Source organism: Balearica regulorum, chromosome Z, assembly GCF_011004875.1.
Source record: "Balearica regulorum gibbericeps isolate bBalReg1 chromosome Z, bBalReg1.pri, whole genome shotgun sequence".
Taxonomy (NCBI): domain Eukaryota; kingdom Metazoa; phylum Chordata; class Aves; order Gruiformes; family Gruidae; genus Balearica; species Balearica regulorum.
Genome location: NC_046220.1, coordinates 65,239,175 through 65,259,522, shown reverse-complemented (window position 1 = coordinate 65,259,522; position 20,348 = coordinate 65,239,175). Strand labels below are relative to the sequence as shown.

The 20,348-nt window shown below is 38.0% G+C and overlaps 1 protein-coding gene across 4 annotated transcripts in view; it reads right to left on the bottom strand.

Moving 5' to 3' along the window:
• Positions 1-20,348, bottom strand: part of ELOVL7 (ELOVL fatty acid elongase 7) — a 32,974-nt gene that overhangs the window by 1,590 nt on the left and 11,036 nt on the right. For all 4 annotated transcript variants that reach the window (XM_075740472.1, XM_075740474.1, XM_075740475.1 and 1 more), the window contains exons 2-7: positions 10,156-10,249; positions 7,666-7,856; positions 5,261-5,341; positions 4,805-4,861; positions 2,972-3,077; positions 15-151 (exon numbers count right to left, since the gene is read on the bottom strand). In XM_075740472.1, the coding sequence (XP_075596587.1) occupies positions 15-151; positions 2,972-3,077; positions 4,805-4,861; positions 5,261-5,341; positions 7,666-7,856; positions 10,156-10,219 (636 nt within the window). In that variant the 5' untranslated portion in view covers positions 10,220-10,249. The remainder of the gene's footprint in view (positions 1-14; positions 152-2,971; positions 3,078-4,804; positions 4,862-5,260; positions 5,342-7,665; positions 7,857-10,155; positions 10,250-20,348) is intronic.

Here is a 20,348-nt window from a genome sequence, read left to right as displayed (position 1 = left end):
AGAAAATTACTCACAAGTTGTATGGTTGTCATGTATTTTTTCCACCACAAATATTTATGATAGGCTGGTCCCAAAGAACAGATTCCATAATAAGTGTACATGACAACATGGACAATACAGTTCAGCAAAGCATGAAATGTTCCTAAACCACCTGTAGAAAAAAGAAAACATAGTAGTATTATTGCATCAGGTTATTTAAAAAGCCACCTCAGGTCCTAGTAGTTTGTTTTGAGTCAGGGTAGAAAAAACACATACCACAAAATCTACAGACTCTAATTAACCCTCAAGGTATTTAACCTGAACTGGGTTGTCATCAATTCTGAGGGATCATATCAGTTTCCTTTCTCAGGACTTATCTAAGCATTTCCAAAACAGCAATAAAACCTACCTGATCCAATTATCTGTAAAAGGTTTCCATGGAATTTTTTGTTCTTTGGGATTTTTTTGTTTTGTTTTGTTTTTAAATTAAAACACATACATGATGGAGATACAGAGAATTTAGTAGAAACCGTGCTCCTCCTGTTTTACACCTCTTTTCTAGCCATTATGACAAACTTTGCAAAGCTCTGGAGGATAAGTAATTATTCTCTCCCCAACACCGAATTCCAGATTCCCAGGGAAAGAATCACAGTTTCAGACAGTAAGTTTTTGGAATCAAGACCTAAGTGAGGGTCTCACAAATCCATAGTCCACCTCAAAAGCATGGTTACAGTGACAAGGAAATTTAAGGCCAAGTAAAACGCAAACTCATGACTGAAACGGTAAGATACGAATAGTTCACAAAGCAAGTAAGGAAATACTTCCTTTTCCATTGGATCAACTGTGTAGTTAGATGTTCCTGCTCAAAGTAATTTCATTTTTATGAACAGAAGAAATTATAGGTAAAAATGATCCAAGAAGTGGCAGACAGAAAGTATTTTTATAAGAAATATGAACATAAAAACCTGAGCATTGGGAAGAAAACAAGATGACATGAAAGCAGACATTTAGTGAGGGGGAAAAAAAATTTTCCATTAAGAATCATTCAAGTTAAAAATAAAACTTATTTTGTGAGTTTAGTAGCTTACACTAATCTTCCAGCTTGATAGATCATAAGTCCTTCAGCTGCAATTGCAAACTTACTTTGAAACTTAGCTATTTGTATTTTTAAAAATAATTTGAGTGTTCTTACAGTTCAAACATACATACTTTTTTTGGCTTGCACAGTGACTATTCAAAAGAAAAAATAAATAGTTAAAGCAGAGAAAAAAAACCCAACCTAATCAGCAGCACAAAAATATGCTCCGAAAAGCAACACCATACATAAGCACCATTTTACAATTCCCTGTTTATAATCAGCATCTCCATTCAAAGCCATTGGTTGTTGTTTGGGGTTTTGGTTTGTTTGTTTTTTTTTTTTTTCAAACAGGTTGAAAACTTGATCAATGCCACTATTTAGAAGGACAAACAGTGCTGAAACTGAATACAAGGTAATCAGCAGCAGGACTAAAATTCTTGGGAAAAAATAAGTTATCAAACAGAACAATATTTGAAAAGATTAGTATAAAGATAAGCAGTACAGTTGGAATAAACACAGCTCTCCATGAATATGGGGGACTATTATTAGCAGAGAACAAAACAGTTCTTGCACATTTTGCTGAAAGTATTTGTCAAATTATCACATGGGAAATTTGAATCTGATGCAAACTCAGAAGCCTGTAGCTGGTATACCGATCCGATGTCCAGATAAAAGGCAGAAAGTTAATCATCTATAAATGGAAAAAACTTTTCAAGGTTGAAGAGGAGGGACTGTTAGTTGCTGGGGTTTGTTTTTGCAAATCTATAAACACACCAAACTGTATGCTGAGAAAACTATTCACCATTTCATCATTAACTTAAAATACCAGCAACATTTGAGAAAGACATGATCAAGACACCAGCTTCCTAATAACAAAAACTCAACAAAAACAGCAGAAGTATATCCTTTTATACACTAGGAAAGTCTGCACACTGGACATGTTCAAAAGATGCCATCTACAAATTTTCTGGACTGCTTCCAGGTCTTATTTTTGAAATTTAACAAATTTCATTTGATAAGCAATGGTTCTCTTCATCAATTTGTCACCAATGTTCTGGGAGAAAAAAAACATACTAGAGAACGTGAGTGAAGAAACATACAAAACATCCCTATTTGTCAGTAGAAACTCCTGAAAAAAAACCCCATACCCTCCTAGAGATGGACTACTAAATGACTGGGCATTTCTCCACTCTGTGCTTATCAGGCTATTCTCACAGCAAGCTATATTTATTAGTGGTGCACACTAATAATATAGCATAGGAAGATGCATGCATAGACACACAAAGCAGGAAATGAGAAGTGAAGGTAAGCTAGAAATGGACACAGACTTTCAATTAGTACAATTCAGTTTCTATAGTAATTAAGGTCCAGAAAATATGTCTGTAGTTTTGTGAAAGCCAAAGTATTCGATGTAAATAAACCCCAGTTATGCTACCTAAAGCCAGTAAAAATAACTGTAACAAAGCCTGAGTAATTTCTTAAACAGGCAAAAAAAAGAGAACAGTCCTCGCCTCCAACTCATTTCCTATATTTCAAGATGACAAGTGGCTTTGAAGTAGTTTCAACAGTTGTCTGCCTCATACATCTCCCCTAGCACTTCTGATTTTTTCAGTCACATCTCCTTTTCACATAATAATGCTCTTTGCTTACATACAGCTCTCTCCTCTGCACCTTCCCCCCCCTCATGAGAAACCAACACTGCACAAAATGCTGTCAAATAGGGAAAATGAGTACTCCCCACCCATTATAAATAATTGTGGTGATCTCACTTGTTCCATGAAATACTGCAGACATCTAAATTTAAAAGCATTGATGTTTGCAAGATTTTTAATTCTGGTTTTTAAATATTTTTGTCTAGTGTAGTTAACTTTTACTACCCGAAGATATTTACAACTTAAACTCTCTCTCTACTACCTGCAGCAAATTTGACTCCAAACCACCAGGTCCATGGCATGATGGAATGATGAAAGACATGCAGGAATGTAACTTGGTTGTTTTTCTTACGCAGCACAAAAAATATCTGAAACAGATTTTTAATGAACAGAATGTTACAGGAGATAATCAAGCGCAACATACTTAGAGAAAACTGTATGCACCACTGCTGGTTGCTTACTACTATACATTTAAGAATTATTCACAGCTGCAGTCTGGGGAGAAGAAGGGAAACTGAGGCGCTGGAGATCCAGAATATTTTTAAAAACAAAAATTAAACTAGTATGTAAAATCCGCCTATGGAGTCTTAAAAGTCAGGGCAAGCTTTGAAAGCAAATGTCCATGGTTGAGACATCATCTATGTGTGCAACTGACAGTGTAAGATGGACTTGCTTGGACTGAGAAGTATCTAGAAGCATCAGATTTTAAGTCCCCTGAAATACTAATGCAAGGCCATTTGAGAAAATTAACCAAAGGATTAGCAACACATAGAAACAGTAGAAAATATTAAGTTGGAGAAATAGCACTTTAGTATGAGCACTGACTTAGATACCCTTGGAAAAAGGCAAAATTGGACAGAATGTATGTAGGTATTCTTAGTCAATATTAATGGGCCACATTTTAAAGGACAGACATTGAGAGAAGTGTCAAGGGAAAACAGAGCAAGAAAACTGTGTAAGGAGAAGTCAGGTCATGCAAAGGGTAGTATCAAATAGCAAGCAAATGAACACCCTGGTGTGCCAGGGAAAACATTTGGAAACAGCTGACTTTAATACAGCTGAGAAATTACTTTTGCAATAAAACCAAAAAGCTGCTGAGAAACAAGTACCTGATTAGGTGGATTCAAACAAAACAAATTTAAAAAAAATTTTTTTTCAAACCCAGGTCTAATTAAAAAGGAGCAGTCTAACCAATGGGTAGTAAAGGTAAATAGAGGGCTAAACTTGTCAGGCTGTTCCTGTTTTAGCATTCCTGGCCCTTCCATTACCATTCCATTTGGCTCAGTCAGTAAGATCTTCCGGTGCTGAATCATGAGTGTTTGCAGATGAAAGTTAGATGGCTAACTTTGCTCACAGGGTGTAGAACATCCTAACAACTCCTGAGTCAGCTCCTGAATCACCACTGTTGTGCACCAAACAATAGGGCAAATGAAAATCGCAGCTGATTCCAACACTCCGAAGGTGGTTTGAAAACAGCTAAACCAACCCTACCAGGTGTCAGTCTGGGAAAGAGAGGAAGGCAGATGGCTGCTGGTGGTGAGTGAGGTCTGCACTCTGCTTCAATGCATTGCTGCTCGGACTTTCTTTGAAACATGTTGGGAGTGCCAGCCTGATATCAAACACATCTATTGTCCTGACCCCCAATGCATACACAGGAATGCAGAGCAGGAAGGTATGGCAATGTATGCTGTATGCAGGGCTGCTGATGGAAATATTCCAAATGTGGAAGATAAATTCTGAAAATGACGTGGAAAAAAAAAATTCAGCGTGATCAACAATGTTTTTTTATCTGCAGTGTTGAGACAAGCATTGCCAGAGCACAACAGGTTAGTGTTAAACAGACAAGTTATCAGGGCTTCCTAAATTTTTAAAGGTGTGTTCCCTCATTAACGTTTTTCGTAATAATCAAGGAATTACAGTGTAATGGGAAAATAAGATGAGATAATAAGGGTAAACATCTTGACGGTATTCCAGTGATTGAAGATTGGAGGGTTAAATAAAAAACAATTTATGTCCCCAGCCCCCAACAGCACCAGTTCATCTACTGTGAAAAGGGAAACATCACTACTTCCTTTATTAGGCTACAAATACTTACAGTGTCTAGTAATTCAATGAACTTGGAAAAGTAGTAAAGCCAACAAGTTCGTACCATCTGCAAGAGTAAAAACCAGAATCATAATAGTTGTAAATAAAACTAAGCAGCTGCAGGAAAAAATAAGTAAAGAGGAAAGTATAGGGATGAGTAAGTGGTGTCATAAGGTTGACATACTTAAATGTATGCTTTGTTTGGTTTTTCTTTAAAAAACACAAAATATTTTTTTAATCCTGAAGGAATTTTAATACTAAGAAGAACATGCCAACACATACGTTGCCTCTTTCCTTCTCCCAAACAATCAACCCCTCCAGTTAACTCACATGCTCTACATTATACAAGAGGGCATTCCCATTTAGTGCATTCCACTCTATAGCAGCTCATTTGGTTGTTCAAAAAGCATGTCTAAAAATAAAGTCAGTGTAGCATAACAATTCGGCTTTGTGTTTGGAAACTTACTCTTAGAGCTGTAGGTGACCTCGAGTAGTCAACGATATCACACCGGAATGAGTACCCTGTGGCCCAGCCTGACATAAGAAACTATAGCAAAGAAAAGGGAAAAGGCAAAGATTTACTTTATGTCTTTTGAAAAATTCATTAATTTTGGATTACTTTTGCAATCAGGAGGGGAAAACAATATTAAAACCATGTTGCATCAGCAGTCTTGTCAATCATCTACCTCCGTGTAGGCTAGCTACCATAAAATCCTTTGTTGTTGCAGATTAATGAATTTCTAATTCTAGGACCATGCCTATAGACAAGAACTTTCTTCCTACATCCATTATTTCAGCATTAGTAGCCAAAAAGGAGAAACAGGTGCATCTCAAAACCAATGTTAAAAAAAGCAACTTGCTCTGTAAACCAGACCACAAAAGCAAATAATACATTTTGAAATTTTTTGAAAATTGCTATCACTGCCAACCATCTTAATACTGAAAATAAAACCAGCACAACAGAAAAATATGGCTTAATAGCATTAAAGACAAGGAATCAATATGCACTATATTTTTAGTATCTTAGTTTCTAAAATTTTGCTTAAACTGCATGATTCAATTAGACTTTCACTGATACGAGTGATGAGAAGATAGAGTTTTATAATTGAGAGCACACAAATGACAAAAGGACTCTGTGTAGCAAATGTAATTTAATCTTTTCTCTTGGAATATATTAAGGCTCGGACAAGAGCACTTGGGTCATTCCCCTGCCAGCCACTAGTACTACTGTGTCTTGCATCTGTTTGAAGAGTGCTTCTCATCCATCAATCATCATCATCCACTCATGCACGATAGAAGGTTGAGCTCTTTTAACAGATGGAGAGTTTTAGTCCGTTTATCTTCCTAAAAGAATCAGTTGCTTAAATAAAACGAGATTTGAAATACCACCAAGACAGCACAATACTAAAGCACCCACCAAATGGCTCAGTTCCAAAGAGGGAAAGAATCAGCTTTTTGCTGAGCACCAGACAATAGCAGAAATTCAGTCTGTTACACTCTATCCACATGTTCTTTAATGGAATTGTAACATGGAAGTCTTGACAGCAGATTAATTAAATACCGTGCCAGACACTAATAGAAGTTTAATATTTTAATTTTTTTTTTTTTTGTTATAACCAAAAATCAAACTTGGCATCAAATCACAAAAGGAAGTTTGGCAATTTTTCAAAACAAAGTCTAAATAGCAAATGTGTGCATCTTGCCCACCACTTTCCACACACCTGTCATGACACAAAGTAGCTGCTGCTGCACTGCCTTTACAGTGCCATTAAAAGAAAAGTCAAGCAGCTTACTGTAATTCATGATGAAATTTATGCAAATTGGCTAACAGAAGGGTATCCTGCCAATTCGGCACAATAATCTGACAACTTTTCATTACCAGTTTGCCAAACCTGAAATAGTCAGATTTAACACAAAGAGGGTCAGTACTAGCATAGCGATGCTTCACCAAGCACATATAAGGCTATCATTCATACAAAAGTATTGTTAAGTAGCTACAATTTAAAAAACAACCAAGGGAAAAAACCAACCACCAAACAACAAACCAAAATCCCAAAACCAAAAAACTAACAACAAAAACACCCAACCAACGACAACAACAACAACAAAAAAAGAAACTCAACAGACTTTAGCTATCTTATGGTTTAAGGTTCTAAATTAAAGCTTCTACATAGTCTATACCATTTATGGTTAAGGATTTTTAGGTCATTCAACCCATAACACTATACAACTCATCAGGCTTTCCAGTCTTAAAGTCTAATGTTTACTTCAGCTATGAACTACAGCAGAATCCCAACATACCTTCTGAGAGAAAAAGCATTTGCTATTTTGAGATTAGGGGGGAAAATCAATGCTAAAGATTTCTGTGGTTTGGGTTTTGGATGGTTTTGGTTCTTTTTTAAAGGATGAAGATCCTTAAATTAGATTTTATTAACTTCTATCATTTAAAAGGCAGATCTAACTGAAGATTATTCCATAGTAAACATATTCTATACAGTGTTTGAAACATCAGTGTTGACTATCACATAGTAGGACAGAAAATATTACAACAGACTACAAAAAACATGTAGTCTGCTTTACCTGCTACAGCCCAGGGAAATGAAATAAGTTATGAGAATTTTTTATTTTGTAAATTATATATAATGACACATAACATATTTCACAATCTTTCTTTCTAGGTATGACTTACTACATTTTCTCAAATATCAGCTCAATTTGTTTAGCATACTGGTTGGAGGCATATAATTGCAATTCTCAAAAAGCTATTATTCTGATTGTTGTAGAGTGGTAATTATATTAATACATTTATTAAAAGTTAGTTGTTAGAGAAACAAAATATATAAATGCATTAGAAATAAAAGTAGTACTTACTTCGTAAGTCATATATAAAGACAGGGCTACCACACTAAAATTATAAAATGCCATTATCTGCCTTAGTTCGAAAGGTTTTTTATTTTCCATGAGTTTGGGTCCCAAGGAAGTGACAAAATAAATGTAGGTTCCAATGATAAAGGTTGTTGGAAAAGGTGAAGACATGAGTGGCCAGCCTTCTAGTCTTGGATCTAGACGAGGGAAAGGAAGGAGAAAACCAAAAAAGAAATCAGATCTTTCCAGTGTTTACTAAATCCTAAAACATCTGCAGAAAGGTACTTAATTCTTAATGGTTTAAGTTTTGCTGTCACTGATCATGTTTCAGAGTCCATTTGCCTCAAATCCATACGGACTGGATAACAAGATTTAGCACCTGCTTCTTTCTGCATCAAGTCTTCACATGTAATGAATATGAGACATAGAACCATGAGTGATGCGCTTTTCTGTCTAGAGCTCTCCTTCCTGAAAAGTCTGTGTTTTCAGACATGAACAGGGCTCAGAGGGCAGCGCAGGAACGCAACACACAAGCAGAGATCACTGAGGCTGCATTTCCCTGTGAGACTTCATTCTTCTGGAAAAGCATGAACCTTATTTCACAGTTCATGTCACAGCCAGGGAGCAACCCCACTTTTCAAGATCGTTGAGCTTTATAAGCAGTACAACGTTACACATAGTAAGTACAGGGATTTTTAAAGTTAGACGACCTTCTGTCCCATCAGTTGGTATTCATAGCTTAGCACTTGAGGCTTGTGCCTGTTCAGCCCAGGCACATCACTACTTTCACAGCACCATAAAACACACACTTTCACATTACAAGCCTCCAAACAGCAAAAGCATTGCAAGCTCCTCTCCAGTTACCCCAGACAGAAGGATTGCAGAGACCTCCTCCTACCCATGCCCCACTCCCTCTCCCTGCAGCTGAGGCTGGCAGGTGCTCCCTCTGAGCTTCACCGTGATTCACCCTTCTGTGGTTCATCACCGAGTCCCAGCTCACCAAAGACTTCCACATTTCTACATAGGCAGGAGAACTGAGATGAATTCATTTACTTTTTTAAGTATTCTTTTTATAATCTGACTTTTGGAAGATTTGTTCCTGAGTGACCCCAAACTTAGCTATTGTTTCAGAAAACTGCTGCTTTCATGGTTTGCTGCTATATTTTGGGGGTGAAATTGTACCACTTCAGTTTTTGTTAAGTGTTTAATTCATGTCCAAAAGTCTTAAGTCAGCGATTTGCAACCCACAGCATTCAAGCAACCTATCACCCATGGGACCCTCTGATATTATTTACAGTTACTAGAAGTTTTAGAACAGATTGAGGAGGAAAGCGCATCATAATGCCGCTCACAGCCTGTAATGTGCCCAGTACTGCTGCCCACAGACCAACAGAGATTATGAACCAGAGCACTAGGCACCTGGATGTGTTGCACAGCAAGAGGATCACCAGGTCTTCACAACTGACTGCTTTTTCTGCATCCAGCACTGGTACTACCAAAACTTTCCCAGCTTGCTCCTGAGGAAACCATGTCCCATCACTAACAGTATGCTACGAAATGCCATATACAAGGACTGGTAGGCAGGGAGACGAGGAACTCTTAATTCTGAAGTCATGGACACTGCAGCAGAAACACTCCACCATCCAGCTCTATCCCAACCCACTTCACCCCACAGGTCATACTGATAAAAATCCCTTCTCACTTGAATGCTGTGGTTCTACAGAACAAGATAAATGGTTCTCAGCTATACTAGAAAAAGATAAATTAGTATTTTTATTGACCAAACCTTAACTGCTTCTCAAGTTTTCCCCAGGAGTCAGCTAAGCCCTGTCACTATGCGCCTACCACAGTGAGGAACACTCAGGGGTGCCACTGCAACAGATGGGTCTTAACCCCAAACTTGAAATCTTCTTTCTTATTTTTTGATAAGTATGCAGAACTAGAGAAGAACAACATTAAAGCCAAGTGTGTTTAATATCTTCATACCAGCTGCAACAAAAGACTAACATTCTTTTTCAAAAGAGAACCGTGACAGAATTAATTACTCTGAGGATTAATTTTAAGATACTGTAACTTTTCACTTTGCAAAAGCAAAATACAGTAACACCGTGCATCTAGCTCAATTAACTGATAAAACACCATTGTTTGGTAATGAAAAAGAGTTAAAGCTTTACATTCAGCAGCACAGGAAAAACGTAAACTATATATTCAGGCAAGCCAGAAACTCTTACAGAAGAATCACTGCCTGCACTTGATTTAGTCTGAGGTTATAAGCCAGCTGCATTTTCTTTTTTTTTTTTTTTTTTTCCTTTTTCAAAATGCAGACAGTAGCCTGTTCATTACAGTTAAAAATGTCAATAAGAAACCTGGCAAGTCTTAGAAACATTTACAGGAAGACAAAGCTACTTGAAATTGATAAACAGCACCCCTAGAATATCTACACATTGCTATTCAAAATTATTGAAAGTTAGTAAGTTTTAGATTTAAATGACTCACCGGCATCTTTAATCCATTCATCATACAGTAGTACAGCCTTTGATGTCAAATTGCTAAAGGCCATTTTCACTTGATTAAGATTTTATGATGCTGCCTGCAGGAAAACAAACCAGAACAGAAATATGGATATTTGTAATTAATAAAAAAAAGGTCAGTAAAGTGTTTTGGAAAAGATTTTCAGGAAACAGAATGGAAAAAATATAGAGCAGGCTAACAGAGCACCGCATGTGAAACACAGATCAGAGAGTGTTAGCTGACCACATCACATTATGCTTGGGGCTAATTTATAGCTGAGCTGTTATGCACAACAATATGATTTTGTAATCTCTACACACCAAACAAGGTGCTTCCATGCCATAAAGCATTATCTCAAGAAACCATGCTGTCGTTAACCGTTACAGTTAAGGGGAAAATACAAATAAGGAGCAGCTGCTTAAAGCCATTTTTATTACCATTTCTACTTAAAGTCTAAGTCACTGATATGTGAAGAAGTTCAGCTGTGCAACATTTACTGTTGAAAACTAAGAAGTATTTCTAAGGTAGGTGGCAAGGAGGAAAGGTGCCAATATGTCTGCGTACTTCTTTTAAATACAATAATTAGCGATGTTATAATTAGCACGCAAATCACACTTTGATGAATCAACTGTTTCCCCAGTAAGATCATGAAGTGTCATAGTACCACTGGTAATACCACTAACTCACAAAAATTACCCAGCACATCTAGTTTGCATGCAGCACCACCTACATATGTAAGATTTTTCAAAAAAGTATGCTTACGTGAACAGTGATTTTTGCTCCAAAATCAAGTACTCATCAGCCCTTTCCTTGCTTCATTCCTGCTAGAAAATAGGTTTTTTTAAATCCCAACACGTGTGAAGGGTATCTCTCCTATTCCCATTCAGTGTCTCACTTCACTATATGATTTCTCTCCATACCCCTGTGCAATCTTCACACCGCATTCACCTTTGTTAGTCCAGGCTGCAGCACACCTTGACAACCAGCCCCCTTCCTCTGGCTGCCCTTCTGCATCTCCTCCAGGCTAAGCTAGCTGCAGCTTTGGAGAGACAGTTCTGCCCTCATGATGGTAATGCATCTGCTTTCTCATTTGTCCTCACCTTAACACTCCTGAAAAATAATTTCACCCTTATCTCCACTTTTAGAAGTACCTCCTGTTCACTACTATTTCACAGGCGTTTTTAGGCACCTCAGAGTACACGACGCCCACCCTTCATCACAAGATGCAACACAGACCAGCCTGCTTTCATTAGAGTTCATCTGACCTACCTCTTCCCAATTCCCATTTTGCTACCCACTTGTTTTCCTGCTTGCATTTCTGTCCTGTGTGTCTGAACATTTGAAACCGGCAATTTCATGTTCAGAAATTATTCCTTCTGCAAGTCTCTTTTAAAGTTCACATTTTCCAGAAATACCATCAGCATTTCCCAATAAAATGTCACTTCCTTTATGCTGACCATTTTCCCAGGCCCTATGTTCATATTACAATGTTTGCTACAAAGGTCAATATTTATAAAGGTGCTGGCAAAATCAGAAGCAGCTGGGAACATTATCTTCCTTTTCTAATGGAAACTTAAGTGGCCTTCTTCCTTTTGGCACTAGCAATCACACAAGAGAAAAGATTTTATGGTTAGATACAAATTATAAATATCCCTGTCATCTTGCCTTATAAGCCAAACTATGGATGACATCAAACATACGTAAACCCAACCCTGTCTTGAACAGCAGGTATTTCAAACTGCCTATGACAGCCAAGCAATTCAGCTGTAAGTTACTGGTGCTGGAGGGAAGTGTTAAAAATTTGTATTTTATAAAGATTATTTTATTAAAGTAGTTAGATTAATTACAATAAGTATTCCTTAAAATCCAGTAATCTTCCCATTCCAATCTCACAAGAACAATCTGTCAAGAGACAAGGCATGGCAAACAGAACATACCTCATTCAGCAATTATAACAATAATCTAGCAAAGCCTACAGACACCTTGTGCACCGTGTGGCTCAATACCTGAATAAATGTATTCCCTGAATACAAATAATTACATTATATTTAATCAGTTCTTCAATACGAAAAATAGTTTACCGATTTCACTGCCCGTCAGTTTTCCTCCTCTCATCCTGATGAAGATGTTGCTGGAACTCAGACTGGTGACCTCAACATTCTGACCAAAACCTCAGTTAAACAAGTAACCTACTGCTTCAAAACATGCTCTCTCTCAAAAATCCAGAAAATTCTGTGTGGATGCTGGCTCAAAATGAATTGCCACTTATTATGGCCTTGGGGCTGTTGATTGACTTTTCTTCCCTTTCACAGTGCAAACCTCTTATCCTGACAACTGCAAGCTCACAAATAGACAATACTTCACTTTTATCCACTTGACTTGTCAACATAATTTTAATTTTGCATTCGGAGTCAGAGAAACATGCTGTCAGTGTTTACATGGCAACCCTTATGCCTGCTAGGCATTGGGACCAAAAGCAAGCTTTTTATCTGGAACCAGACTATTTCCAATAGATTATTTCTGCTCATAGTAGAAAGGCAGCAGATGAAAATAATGAATCCTCACACTTCCCAGCCCCTGCCGTAGTGACGCAGAGGCATATTTTGTCCCACCTCTCCTGACCCCAGCACTCGCAGCTCTTCTGCCTTTAAAACATTTCACAGGAGCTAAGACAGCAGAGGGTCTTTGCCTTCAAGATTGTTTTTTTCTGCTAATAACCAAACAAGCAAGATACAACTCCATAGCAGTTGCTAGACTTATTCTGAAAATTTTTGCAATTTAGTGAGTATCCTTGATAGAAGGATGTACCAGCCAGAGAGCTGCTGCAGCCTCACAACACAGACATACTGACTGATCTATTACTGTGAACCTGAAGGTAAGCAAAGTACAGTAAGTTAAAACTAATTATTTTATGACTAGGAGTAATGTCTGCAAGAAAGATAATGCTGTTCAGAACTTTTCTACAGCTAAAAGATTTATTTTTTAAAAAATCAACTTTCATATATAACACTACTACTTTACTCTCAATGTGCTTTACAATTCTACTTATTTTCTTAACTTAAGGAGCTACCTAGTTTTCCTTTGTAAGTCCATTTCTATAAACGATTTTTTGTATTAATATTACATTTTCAGGATTTTTTGTTTGTTAACGACCTACAAGTAGGGTCAATGTTAGCATGAAATGTATTTTGTCTTATCCTGTTACACTTATTTCACACACAAATTCATACATACTGGAAAATAATATAATCAAGGCTTGCTTTTTTTTTATTTTAAAATAGAAGAGCAAAAAACCTCACATATCCTCACACAAGATAAACAACTAGCTTGTGCTTCAGAAAAAAAAACCAAACCATTTTTGAAAGACTGCTTTTGTACAGTACAACCGTGTTGTTAAGAAGTAACCTGATAACGCTTTCACCATAATACAATCTTTCAAACTTCCATAAATGTATAGAACTTATCCTCTAATTGTGAGACTGGAAATATTTGGCCTGAAGGGACAGACTTGGAGAGCAGAGAAGGCCATTTGTTAAATACACAGCTTTAGTTCTTCATGCTATAAACTCATCTGCACATTAAGTATTTGTATAGCCATAGTTCAGTGCGGAAAATATACAGTACTTACAGAACCAGCACATCAGCATTTTTATTTCTAATGTTGCACTTTCTGCTTGTAGCAAAATTAAAAAATGCAACTAAAATGCACTAACAGCAGGGAATTTTCTTTTTCGTGTCTAGATTGTAGTAAACTGTCAAAATAAGAGGAGTCACATTTGCAGACTCATTTTCAAAATTAGGTTTTTTTACATGACATACTGGAAGCAATTTACATCAACAACAACAACAACAACAAAAACATCAGTCATATAACTTCAGTTCACCCAGCTTGAAAAGTCCTAAAGACTATAGAGGCAGTCCACTCAAGCACACACATTCAGAGAACAAGCACTGAAATCATCTCAAAAACATACACAAGGTACTCAGCTCTTAGAAAGAAATAAGCACTATTTTTCTATTTTTTTTCTTTTTATTTAAAAATGTCAGTGGAAGTAATATTGTTTCTGAATATATAATATATATAATTTATAATTAATATAATTTATAATATATAATATATATAATAATTAATATATAATAATATAATTTCTGAAGACATCTTTAAACAAATGTGTCTTCACCATTATAAAAATAGGGGGGGGGTAGGTGAAGCAAAGGAGGCAAAGGGCTGTGTTAAAAGAGCAAAGTAATTTGCTGGCCTGTGGTCCCCGGCAGCTCAGCAGACAGCTGAAAGAGCCCACTAACTGCAGGCTGGCACAACCAATTTCAAGTTGGACCATTACCTTCACTGGAGAAGAAAGGGTAGACGATAAGATCGTTTACACCAGCCAAAAATGCCACAAATACCACAGCAAGCCATATGAGAATGACAAGTAGTAGGTAACAAGTTGTTGGAAGTACTCAAGTTTGGTTAGCACACAAAACTATTGGTGATTCTCATAATGGGAATTACTGGTATGCCTCAAACATTCCTTATTTTTAAATAAGAACAAGAAGTTTCTCACATTCCTTTGCTTAGCCCACATGAAAGGTATTTGCCATTCTTGATGCTCATTTATTCCCCCCTACATAGTTTTTAAATATTAAAACAGATATCAAGATTTGCTTTTAAATAGTAATTTTACAACAAGTGTTTTATGTTGATGGCTACTGAACAAAACAAGCAAACAAAAGAACTTGACAGAAAACAAAGCAAAATAAAACATCTTATGTAAGCTGTCACTCCAGAAAACAAATTCTAAAACTCAGTGGGAGCTTAAAACACTTAAAGTTAAGAATTTGCATTAGAGAACAAAGCTAATTATTAGCAAGACAGACATGTGACTTTTACAGGGACCTTCCAGCCAAAGACTGGAAAAATATGACAATACAGTACAAACTTCAGTGGGATAATTTCCAGCCAAAAGCAAAGGTTCTGGAGTATCATCCCCTGGCCTGGCAAGCAGGTAATGAGGGAGGACCCTGCACCCCTGCAGAGCCCGCTGGAAGATGGGGAAATCCTGCAGACAGCATTGACCCACGCAGGTCTGATTTCAAAATGATAGCTTAAGAAGTGACAGTAATACTGGCTTATATATTCAGGCACAATTATGAAACTTTCATGTTTCAGAATCACTGGGTATACTGTTGTCAAGTTGCTCTTGAAGTTCAGAAGCAATTAAATCAAGATGTTTCACAGATGCTATCTTAAGCTTTACCTGGGAAATACCAGCTCTGCCCTTCCTATTTCCCAAGGCTGTGTGCTTACATAATTGCAGTTATTTTAACTACATTACTCCCTTATGCCTCATGGCAAACAAATACAAACTGCCTATTACATTAGATAGATTACTCACCTATATTCTGCAACAAAGTTTTAAACTTCAGCCAGGTGTCGCCTGTTGTTATGGATTTCCCCCGAGAGAAGTTTCCATCACCTTCCCCATCCTTTATGCCTTCTCTCAACCACCTAACACATTTTTGGGAAGATTCATCTCGCAGGCAGGTTGGCTACATCCTGCTTAGCATTAGGTGGCCTTTTCTTTTTTGGTAATACTGCTTGTAAACACTGTTCCTGTTGGATGACAGTTCTGCCCAAGCGAGTGACAGAAGGCAGGCAAGGCAACTCTATGCAACAGAGGTACTTCGAGAAATTTCCAGGTTTTGAGAGATGCATTAGTTGTTACCTTGATTAAATTTCCAACTTTGTCTTTGAAGCCAGCCCATTTTAAAACACAAATCCTAACTCCTTAGGGTGCATCAACAATCTCTGCACGTACATTTTAGAGTAGACATTGGGGAGAGAATAGCAAATTTCAAAATAAATACAAATTCCTTTTAAAAAAAGTGGACTTGCTAAAAGCAGATGAAAGAGGTTTAGAAACTGTATTAGAACACCTACTTATAAAATTCCCCATTGGCAGTATGCAATAAGAGATCTAATACTTACCCTGTGTAGTCACCCCTACTGAATTATTTACACAGTACCTCTTTATTTAACACTCTGCTTTTTAAACTAGCATCAAATCTGTCGTTCACCTACATGAATAAAGTAGTTTGTAAGCAGCAGAACTAGTGAAAATATGTTTTGGTTCCATCACACTTCAGACTGGTTTTCTGCCAGACTAATGGATTTTCCATTCTGATGCTGCGTAAAATAAAGACCAATTTATGTTTCCTTCCACACCTGCCTATAAATTGTTAAAAGACCTTTAACAAGCAAGGCTGAACACTGGCAACTGGCACAGTAAAGCCCCTTCCTATGGGAACTATTTCAGGGGCATAGCCCCATTTTGTGCCCAGCTCCCAGCCTGAAACATATGGGCATTCTCCCGGCCCACATACACTGATCGAATCACTAGCGACAGCTGAATGGGGAGGCCCCAGTGTGCAGTCTCACAGCATCACTGCTGGCGGACAGCAGCTCACTGACCCAACTGAAAGCTTAGTCTTTTGAGAAAAAAGTTATTTTTCAGTCAACTCAGACCTGAAAGGCTGAACAGGCTTGTGCAAAGGAAACATTGAGACACACAAACTGGGATGCCACAGGCAGGGAGAAAGGTGGGAATATCAGCTCTGTCGTAGATCTTTTGAAGCTGATAGTGAAATCATGTAGGGAGGACACAGGATTATCACATCACATCCTGCACGCTCTTAGGCAATCATGTACTAGAGCCACAGTCAAGTTCACACACTGCGACTCAGCAAGTCATCACTCTCTCTCACAAGCCACAAGGGACACATGACAACACAAGAACCAAAGCCACAAAAACTACATTGTGCTACAGTAAGGCAGGAAGAGATCTGGCATTGGCAATATCTTAAATATCTTAAATGCATCACCTGGGGTAGCAGCGATGCATGTGAAAGTGATCCTAGGGACTAATGTACCACGTCACATAGAAAGACACATCAAGTCCCAAGAGTCCCTGCAATCACAGCCTGGAAGGAAGTTTCTTTACCCATCTGAACCCAGGTACCAGTTTAATTCAAGTATGAGAAAGAGTCTAGGCAGGCCTCTCAAAAGATTCCCAGTTTTACTTGGGAAGTGAATACCACGGACATCAGTGTATCTTCCCCAGTTTTCTCTCACCGTATCCCCAGTGTTTCAGAGAAAAGCAAAAACACAAGAAGGGGGAAAAGCTCCTAGAGTTTTAGTTGTAATCAGTGCTCCCCTGCCTTCACCAAAAACTCTTTACTTGAGCATTTGCTCATGTCAGCCATCCTGCAGCCAGCTAGTCTCACCCACTTGCTACTCTGCTGCAGTGAGTGGCTCCTGCACCCAGCTCAGGACCTGGGTCCCCCAGTGCATGACTTGCTCTTGGCTCCTTCAAGTTTGATTCCAGCTCAGTGACGCCAGCTCACAAAGTCACCTAGCCCTGCCTACCTGGTGAGCCCTGTGGCACATATTTCATGACAACTTTCACCTACAAGTCAAAATAAGATTCACTTAGCACATAATTATAGTTATTAATGCAACCTCACTGCCATTAGATAATGATATATCATTACTTGTATCAAAGGCCTTTGACAAAGTATTGATTTAGTAATTGGGCCACATCTGACTCAGGTTAATCTCCTCCTTACCCGAAGGACTTAACAGATTCTCCTTTTTCCTCCTTGCTTACTATGTAACTAGAAAACTTTCTGCCGCATTTCAATTTTTTCTCTCAAGACCAGATCAACTAAGCTTTGGGTCACTTTTAACAGGCTTTCACAAAACAAGAACCAGGGGCTAGACAGCAGTAATACAATCTACTATTTTCAGCCACGCTACACAATCATGCTAACTCATACACCCAGTGCTCCCCACTCATTCTTCTACAAGCCAGCATCTTCTGAGATTCTACCCATTCTCAGTTTTTTCCTCTACAGAAGGGACACTTCTGATAAATATATGTAAGAATTATTTACAGCAGTGGTGTTTCTAAAGTGCATACCCATCATTAGTAACCAAGCAAACCAGAATATAAAACTCTGTACTGAACTAGAGGAGTAAGAAGTGGTATTTTCCTGCACTGTAAAGACAACGCAGTCTGGGTTTTGTAACCTCCATAGGAAATACATTATTTTTAAGACACAATTTATAAGTAAGCTCTAAAAAAAGTAGAGGGAATGCAAATGCTAATTAAATACTTTGAATGAAAAGGAGCAAAGATGTCTGATGACATCAAAAGTTTGCATTTTATAAGACTAAAAATGAAGGGCCTTTGTGGACACATCCACAAAATAGGACTAACGACATTTAATTTCTTCTCACTGCGGTGATGAAGACTGCTTGCTTTGAGTACACACTGTAGTTATTTAAATGCTTTGGTAAGACTCTTCAACTTTCTACCTGACACCTCTTTTAAGGTGAAGCATATGGAATGAGATAAGAACATCCTCATATCAGTTATCAGTACTTTCCCAATATATCCGACATAAGGCAGGCCACAAGCAAAACTGACTCAGCTACTGTTACCAAGATTTGTGATCAGTCTAAAACTCTCCATCCTCCTCTTCTGTGATACCATTACCTGAAGACTGTATCATTCTTGAACTTCCAGGCAGGATGGCTTAGAATTGACTCTGGTTTGAGGACTATTGCTTGTATCTACCTGCCTGATTAAAGTTGCTCATGTAAAAATATAAGAAGGAACATGAGTGAGACCATCCCCTTCCTTCAGAGGCAAGCTGAGTCATAGAGTTGGCTCCATCATATAATCTATCCTCATTAACTGCATATGAGAATCTCATACATCCAATTAATTACAATAGTAGCAGTTTGCTACCAAAGACCTGTAAAGAACTTAGTTTGTGTTTACCCATCACTTAACAAAGCAATGACGTAAATAGTCACAGTGGGAGGCACTCCATGGAAGCTAAACAAAAAGAGAAAAGCAGAGCTAGACTTCAGTTTCCAGAGAGGAGTCCTTAACACAAATGGGAACAAGACTTGTTACACAAATAAATCTTGCTAATCTAGCCAATACCAATGGAAAAAAGCAGACAAGCCTGCTCATTTCCAAAGACGTCTTGTAACAAAGTAGTCAATGGCAATGCACTTGTAGCTATTCAGCACTAGAGAAAAAAAATACAGAAAAATTAGACCATAAATTTGCACCTGTGGTAGACAGATAGTGCTGTCTTTCATACCATGAAAATACAGCAGAAAGGAGTTTCATAGGAAAGGCAGATTAAAAATATATATAATTACTTTAAGAACACAATATTCACCTTAAGAAAGAAGAGGTGAGCAAGTAAAGGGAAAAATATTCATCCTTACCAAAGGAAGAAGTGGTTTTCTACAGTCATATTTTGCCTATAGCATACACTCAACTCAGTTACTGTCACTGTAGTTGCCGTGGCAAAATGACATTGCAAAGTCAATGTCATTTTATGGAACTTTTATGGCATCAGCCATAATCTTATTGGGTTCAGAATATTAGCAAGTAGTAACACTGATAACACTGGTATGGAGTTGCAACACATTATTTTGTTCACTCTTTAATGCAGCAATTTACAAGAGCTGAACTGCTCCCACACCACTCTCTCATGCTGACATGGGCTAATTTCTTCACCATTGTTTCTCACCGCCTTGCACTTGCTCAACCTACCCACTCCCCGGGTCCTAGGCTGATATCCTAGGCAGCAAAATAATGCATTCTTTCTGCTCTGATTTTGCTTGCGTTGCATTAGGCAGGCATAAATTTTAAAGGCAGCTGACCTAGAACTGACATCATCCCTTCCCTCCCCTCCTTATTTTAAGCTACCACGCAGCATACCGGATACGCTGTTGAGCACTGTAAACACCAGCAACTGCACCCTCCCTAGAAGTCTCTTTCAAAAGAAAGCTGGAGCCAGCCCAGCACCTTCTACAACAACCCACACAGGGCAACCTGAACTTTGGGGAGGCGATGGCAGAGCTTTACCGTGACAAAAGCCATTTTAAAGGAAATATGTGCTAAGTGTTTTCAAACTAAAGTCTCAGAACACTCCCCCTCCTACCCAAGGAAGTGTGCTGACCATATCATAAAAAAAGCTGCTGCTCCCAAGTTCAGTGTTGGTACATCAGCTACTGTTGTGAATGTGCTTTTTTGGAATGCTCCAGGAAGATACTACACTACCGAATGCCTAAATCTTTCCAGTCTAGAGCT